At 33.3% G+C, this 8,272-nt stretch overlaps 1 protein-coding gene across 1 annotated transcript; it reads right to left on the minus strand.

Annotated features, from left to right (window-relative positions):
• Positions 1-6,124: 6,124 nt before the first annotated feature.
• Positions 6,125-8,272, minus strand: LOC145638634 (AAA-ATPase At2g46620-like). Its single transcript, XM_081689623.1, has one exon. It carries the CDS (start codon positions 7,969-7,971, stop codon positions 6,523-6,525), a length of 1,449 nt encoding a protein of 482 aa, XP_081545749.1. The 5' UTR covers positions 7,972-8,272; the 3' UTR covers positions 6,125-6,522.

Raw genomic sequence — 8,272 nt, forward strand, 5'->3', positions numbered from 1 at the left:
TTGTTACTTGCATCAGCTTATTCAACTTTAATCATAATAATAATTCTGTTTTTACTTTAATTTAATTATAGTAGTATATGCTTTTGGGATATGTATTTTTGGATTTGGGCCCACTAGAGTTGTTATACTATACAGAGTATGTATTTACCAAAGTTTATTTTGTGGCTTGATTTGTGCCTATATATCTGGAGTTTTGTACTTAAGCCCTAGAGGAACTTGCCCTTTTGGTTTTCACTTTTGAAGTAGGTTTATATAATTGTGAGTTTGTGACCATTAGAATACAAATATGTGATGTTTCCGGAAATGTCATATGAATTGAAAGAGCATGTGCTTTATATCGAATGAATTTGATCTATTTGTATAATTTTTTATTTAGTACAGAGTAAAATAAATTTATAAATTAGAATCTTTAAAGTATGATTAAACTTTTGGGATCTAAGGCAAGAACCGTTTTATTGAGTGAGTTAAGTTTTTCTCATAATATAAGTATTTTTCACCTATGTTCAAGATGAATCGACAAGGCCATGTATGTATGTTCATCACAATTTCAAGTTGAATATGAATTGTCAAAATGTCATGACACTAACGACACACATAATATCCAAAAGACCAAAACAAAATTATCCGAAAAGATATTAACATTGAAAATTGGTTGTGGATGATTGGGCATGATCCATGATTTCAATTATTAAGGAGGAATGTACAACAGCTATATACAGGTATAAATCTGATAATTACAATACACAAACTAGGGGAAAAAGCTAGGACAGATACTCGTAGTATTTATACAAATGAAGTTCAATTATCATTGCTCTAACATAAGTAACACAAAATAAAATGTGGGGCCTTATAAGATAATCATAAGATGCTAATTAAGTATAAAACTTAGCTATAAACTGGCCTGGTATTAATTAAGATCTGAGACATTCCATGTTGAGGCATTTACTAATTTTCATGGCTGGCTTTGTTTTCCTGAAAATTCTTAGAACTTTTAGTATGCTGCAGTACATGTGTACATCTTCAATTGCTATACTCTTGAGCACAATTTCCAGCGCCTATACATACATTAAATGGTTAATTCAGTGGATGAGATTTTGATTCTTCCTAAAGTACTCCGTATAGATAATTGTTGTTTTGTATGGAATAGGAGATATTAAGTGTTATAAGTACTCCCTCCGTCCCAAAAAAAACGACCCATTTGGGTTGATTACGCGGGTATTAAGGAAGTTAAGTAAAAAGAAATAAAAGTATATTGGAAAGATAAATTTACATGGGGTTTGTAAAAAAATAGAGAGAGAAAGTAATAAAATAACATGGAAAATCAAATTTTTATACGGGGAAGCTAATTTTGCACAAATATTGTTGCAAATTGGTGGTGTTTTAATGCAAATGGGTCATTCTTTTTGGGACAAAATTTTGACCAAATGGGTCGTTCTTTTTGGGACGGAGGGAGTATTTGTTTAACAATTAATACGAGTACTACTCCGTAGTTTAGATGACTCGTGTAAGTAACTTGCTAATTAATTATAAGAATATGATATAAAGTACTGTACTAAATATCATCTTTTGACACACTAAACGTCTAAACTTTAAACTTGTTCTAAATGATAAACAAGTCACTTCCTTACTTGCGAAGATTTCAACTTGAAGTGGGAAAACTTTTATAATTTCTTTAGTTCATTTCCTACCGTTGAATTGGCTAGTTCCATACGGCTAAAATAAGTACTATTGAAGATTTATGTCTTGTCTTAATCCTCTAATAAGTACGTAATGCCCTTTTATTTTCTTTTTATTCATACGCTTCACTAATACTTACTTCTTCTCGTGGATCTTGCAAAAAAAAATACGTAGTAGAAAAAGAAGGAAAAATAAAAAAGATTCACTCATTTGAAGATCACTGTTTTTTTGTTAAAGCCGTCAATTTTGGCACATAAGCTCACAAATTTTAATCTTCTGTACCGACAATGGTTGGACTAAATAATTATGGCAGTCAAATCACCGCATTCCAAAAACCAAATAAATAAAATGATAAATTATATGGAGTCTCACATCTTATTTATGTTTGTGTTTGAGAAGCAGAGTTTAAAAATTTTATATCCATCTTTGTTTATGTCTTCTGGCATAATGTCGTCTAATCTTAAAAGTGTAGTATGGACAAGTTACGGAGTATAAGTTTAGGTTGCATTTTCTTCACTTGAACATATCTGATTAGGTCTTATTATCTTTCACTATATATCACCATATATATCAAACTTGATTAGATTTGATCAATTCTAAACACCTAATTAAACCTCTTCGCATTACGTTGTATCGTGTATGCAAAGTTATTAAAGGATAATCCAAATTACAAAATCCATTATTTTCAAACATATGTAGATGATGGAACTTAAACTTATGACTTTAACATCACAACAAAATGAGTTTCCCACCATCTTGACCATAATACGGAGTAATTCAAATGGTTTATTTATGGGGTGCGAGTTCTTTCGGACCATCTACAAATATGTCCCATATAGAACTAGCCCACAAGGCCAGAATGGATCTTCGTTATAATAAAGTGGACTTACGATCTGCAATTAGCATCGCTGGGGAAAAAAATAAAATAAAATAGTGTTGGACATTTGAGTTTTAAGGAGGCCCAAAAACAAGCCGTACGAGTTTGAGATTGAGAGAGCCCAATAATCAAAGGTAGAAAGGCCTGTTTGCATAATCGAGTTTAAAAGAGATGATCAACCACTTTCCAGCTTCACCTTTCTATTATACGAAGTATATAGATTCCATGGTACTTGTATATTTTTATTATAGTTTCCCCCTTACAAAAAAAAAAAAAAAAATACAAGTACATCATAAATTTATATGGCCTTTATGTCCATTAAAAAAAATAAAAATAATACGGCCTTTATTTATTTATTTTATAAAATATACAGTAGAATAATTTGAAGTTCTTACATCAAGAAGCTAATAATTGGAAATTGGAATGAGATTCCAAGGCATCGCCTTTTTTGTAAAGTTTTTGGGAAGTACATGTAAATTTGATGAAAATTGTAAACAATGTTTTAGAGAAAAGTTTGACTAAAAATGAATTACCACAATTTCATGCTCAATCGCCCAAATTATTGAATAAAAGAACGAATATCCCAAAATTCAGTTTAACATATGCTTTAATATTGTAAACAGAAAACAATATGATGCTTAATTTAATAATTATAAAATAGACTAACATCTTAAACTGAAAGTCAAATGATTGACCTAACTACTACAACCCCATCAAACGTATGAGTTCATATAGTATGACATTGTGACATAGTTGATCCACAACTTCATCTAGTGTATGAATTTATCTCAAAATTCTAATGTATCGCTTTCCATTGGTCTATGCTTATTTAATCAATTCACACGTAATCACTAGCCTCGGAATTTTATACTATTGTGTGTTTAATAAAAAAAATAAAAATAGCTATGCTTTGAAATATTGAATGACCTCAATTTTGTCCTCCAAAGTTCACTCATATTCATGTATAATTAATACTTGTATCATACGGAGTAAAAACTACGAGCAAGGTCAAGTGCAAGTGATGATCAGATACGACTATACGAGTGAACAAAAGCTGATGATGTCGCACAAAGATGTTTTTCTCTTTAATCTTTAAACAGGAGGGAGGAATCCTGAATCCTGATGTCCTAAAATGTAAAGAGAAGATGTGAAAGAGGAATTGTCGTGTAATAAATGTCGTGGTTGTGGTTGTAATTGACTATAGTGCTTCAAGTTTGGAAGGACAAAGAACATAAAAAAGCAGCCAAATAACTAAAAATAACGTACTCACGTAATGATGAGACCCATTGAAAGTTTGTGGGCACTCATCTACTTTGGTAGGGGTCAGGAAAAGGCTTAGCTTTTCATTTTATTATCTTGGGCTATTTCAATTTTCAGCTTTGAGTCTCAGCCATCCCATTATTGTTCAAGGACTACGGACCACATCATTTTATAAAGTTTCATGCAATTTTTAAACCACTCTACTTCTTATTTATATTGAATATTGATGGTTAGTTGGTTACTGGTTACTTGGTTAGATTTTTTAATATGGAGTAAATTTTATAAAATTCGTTGGTGTTTTAAATTACATGTAAAAATTTTATATAGAGAACTAGCTAGATCGACAAACAAAGGTGTCAAAATTCCTTGAATTAAGGGCGTGTTCAGCGCTAGCTTTTTAGTAGCTTTTAGTGGTTTGACTTGGTCAAACCACTACTCAACAAAAAATGTGAGTGTTTGGCAAAGTAATGGTTCAAGTAGCTTTTAGTGGTGGAGGTAGCTTTTATTAAAAGCTAGGATTATTAGCTTTTGAAATTAGAGGTAGCTTTTGAAGTAGCTTTTGAAAATTTAATGTATAGTTTTAAAAATAAAATATTGATTTTTAAATGTAACAGCTAGTCAACCACTACTTTACCGAACAATCATACCTAAATTATCTTTTTTCACAGCTAACAGCTTGTTGACAGCTAAACGTTATCTCCACAACTTACAGCTATCTCCACAACTACAGCTACCTTCACAGCTATATTTTGCCGAACATGCCCTAAATCAGTTTTTCGTGACTATTTTTTTGTCAATTTTACTTAAAGATAGGTGAATCAAGTTACTCCATATTTGATAAGTGTTGCTAATTTAAACATGTGAATATAGTAAGGCGAATTTTATCTTGACGTTATTAAAAATGATTCTAAGGCACTCTGCACAAGTAACTAAATAAAGATTTCTAATTACACAGTATTAAGACTATTAACTGCTTGAAAATCTTACCCTTTTACCATTTGATTATATTTTATAGTACTACAGTACTATATATTTTCACTACTAAAATTGGATAATTACCACTAATAGATAAATTTCTAGTCATATTAAGTGATCATTGAATACTCCAGGACTATAGGAGTAAATCTGGCATTCTAGCTCAATGTTTTAGAAAAAATGGTCTATTTCCCAAAACCTGTTGAAATCCCCTCAAAATAATCTTGATTAAACTAGTACTAACAGTCTTGCACCACAATATGATACTACAAGACAACATGATCAATATTTGCAACTTTGTTTAACACAACTATAATGCCACATAATTTCCCAGCATTAGGTACTTTGGTTCCAACTTCCAAGAATTACCAGGGTTTAGGCCCAACCAATTATCTAAGATTAAGGGTCAATACTTGTGTTTATTGGATCAACAAATTTAAACTGTGACTATTGTCAAGTTATGCCCAGATTTCCAGGGGAAAAAAAAAAAAAAAGGCATTGAGATTTTCTAAACCAACATCAATGTATCATTTGGTAAGTAACTAGACTTTTTTAGGTAAAATTTGATACTTCTATTTACAGCATTCTCATATCTTGACTTGCACTCATCCATCAATACCATACTTAAAAAAGTATATGGTGGGAAGTAGATGTTTTACATGCATAAAATTATACTGATACTCTCTGATAGTGTTGGCATAAAAAGCATTAGGCATACCATATTACACACCTTGGACTAATAATATCTTTAAAACATACGCAAAATTTATGATTTTTGTAATAATATCTTTTTCTTCAATATAGGTGAGAAGTTATATGAAAGAAAATTTGAGTAGAAGGGAGTAGACAAGTAGTACAGTATATTGATGTAAATCTGATTCCAAATAGAGAAACAATTAGATATTTCAATCAAAGTTGGTCATGACATTGAAAGAAGGTGTTTAAAAATTTGATGAGCTAATTTAAATCATCATGTGCATTTATCATTTATGATTCAGAAAGTAGCTCATCAACTTTTAAAAAAATTGCCCCTTTTACATTTAAGATGTCAAACTTCAAAGCACTTTTCAACGCAAAATTAAATACTCACTATACGTACATAGTGAGTAAATTGCACTTATTTGTTGAAGTACAGATGATCAAATTTCCATCTCCTTTAACAATAATCATATTTTAAAACAGAGGTAGTAATTCAATTTTGAGCTTCATATTAATCTTATACATTGAATTATCCAATGCAAATGCACAATTTGAGAATGCTACTAAATTCTTATAATTAGCCAATAATAGAAAACTAAAAGGGAAGCACAAAACTACTGTAAAATCTACAATATCTGAAATTCTTTTCTATACTTGTTTAAAGTAAAAAAATAATCATTTACAATCCCCAATCTATCATAGGGTTCAACTTTAACCCCCAATTAACAAAAAGGAAAAAAAAAAAAAAGAGTATGCTAAACATAAACTTCTAAAACTAATTATACAGTCCAACAAATTTTAATAATAATAATAATAGTACTATGAACAATTTGAATAATTGAAAATCATGGAGTTTTTTCCCATGTTCTTCCACCTTCCTGTTCTAGTGTTCTCCCTCCATTTTTTTTTTTTCTAACTTTTGTAGCCCAAAAAATTTCCAATATTATTAAATATATTCCTGTAAAATCATTTTTTACAACACAACCCAAAAAAAATGAAAAAAAAAAAAAAAAATCAACCTGAGGCGTTGATGATCACGTACCCAAATCGAACGAATCAGATTTTCTGCCACTTTTTCTTGTCAAAAACCCATACAATTTCCTGATCTCTTTCACACCATCTCTACACCCAATTCCTGCAACTGAGTCAAACGGCTCATCCACCGATTCCCTTGCTGACCGGAACCCGTTTTTCGGCGTACCCTTGCAACTCTCTACAACTCCGTTACTATACGACGTCGTTTGCAGTGCATTGATTACCGATTTTATCGCCCGACTCGGCGAGTTCCGATTTACCATCATTAACTCACCGATTTCAGCCGGACTCATTGTAACACCATTGTTGAACATTTCCTCCACTTGAGAAAACAATTTATGTTCTCTCACTCCTAAATAATTACTCGCCAAATTCTTGAAATTGTTAAAATCACACAAAGGGAAATAAATATGAACATCAACCCGACCCGGCCGTAGTATTGCCGGGTCAATATCTTCTTTCGTTGTCATGGTGAACACCATCACCCTTTCCTCGCAGCAGGAGTTAACCACTCCGTCCATGAAATTGAGTACGCCGGAAATTGTTACCGCCGCCGAAGACGACGGCGATGAGGTGTTTTTCCCGGCGACGTATTTGTCGAAATCTTCCACGAGAATTAATGATCTAGGGCTTGTTTGAAGGAGGAGGAATTTAAGGTCGGAATCACCTGACACTTTGGAGATATCAAGGTCGTAAACGTCGTATGATAAACTCTTGGCCATCGCAGCGACGAAGCTTGATTTACCTGTTCCTGAAGGTCCGTAAAGAAGGTAACTCCGCCGCCAAACGCGGCCAAGTCGGTGGTAATACTGCTTCGATTTCTGAAACGTTTCGAGATCGGATTTGACTTTGTTCTTCAATTCGGGATCCATTGCAACTGTCTCGAATGTTGCCGGGTGAGAAAACGGCGTCGTTTTCCACCCAGAAGAGGAGTTTGTGTACAACCGAATGTCCCTCACACGGTGGTCGATGTCGTCGGAGACAGTGTGGATGTGTTGGAGATAAGGTCGCAAAACGCGGCGTTTGTCGCGTTTTCTGATCTTCAGGAGGAAGGATTTTTCTGCGGCGGTGTCGGATGAAACGACGTCGTATGTCCAAACAAGACGAGCGCCGAGGAATTCGTCAACAATGGTTTGATTAGGGTTAAGAGAGAGGAGGATGTCGGTGGGTTTAGAGCCGGAAATTAGGTTGGTATAATCAGAGTGTTCCAACGATTCAAGGGAATTAAGGTAGAGAGAAACTCGCCGGAAAAGTTGGTTTTCCTGGGAATTATCGTTAAACTCCGGGACTTTAAGAAATTGATGATCGTGAAATTTATCAGAGATTAATCGCCACCATTTTTTGAATTTAGAAGTTCGAATTTTTCGTTTTAGGAATAATCTGAGGATTACGAGGAAGATTATGGTTGTAATTACGGCGAGAATAATCCGCCGGAAATCGGTGATCATTGTAATTGGAAGGGTGGATTGAGGGGATTAATGGTAGGTGGGCATTTTAAAGGGTGAGATTGTTGATGGGTTTAAGGGATTGAGAGGAGAGTTGGGAGAAGGAAGAAGAAGAAGAAGAAGTCAAGAGTGAAGGGAATGGAGAATAGGGGAGGGTGGAGAGAGAGAGAGAGAGAGAGAGAATAAGAGAGGAATAATAGATTCGCTGGACTACTCCCTCGTCATTTCCCAGCTACTTGACAGCAAGGACATATATATGGTAGGACTATTTATTGTTTTCTTTTCTTTTTTTTTTAAAACTTAT

The sequence above is a fragment of the Chenopodium album genome, chromosome 7 (assembly GCF_948465745.1).
Source record: "Chenopodium album chromosome 7, dcCheAlbu1.1, whole genome shotgun sequence".
In the NCBI taxonomy this organism is placed as follows: Eukaryota; Viridiplantae; Streptophyta; class Magnoliopsida; order Caryophyllales; family Amaranthaceae; genus Chenopodium; species Chenopodium album.

What these genes read in the sequence shown, in the direction of transcription:
- LOC145638634 (XM_081689623.1), bottom strand. Translation starts at nt 7,971, where the DNA reads ATGATCACCGATTTCCGGCGGATTATTCTCGCCGTAATTACAACCATA.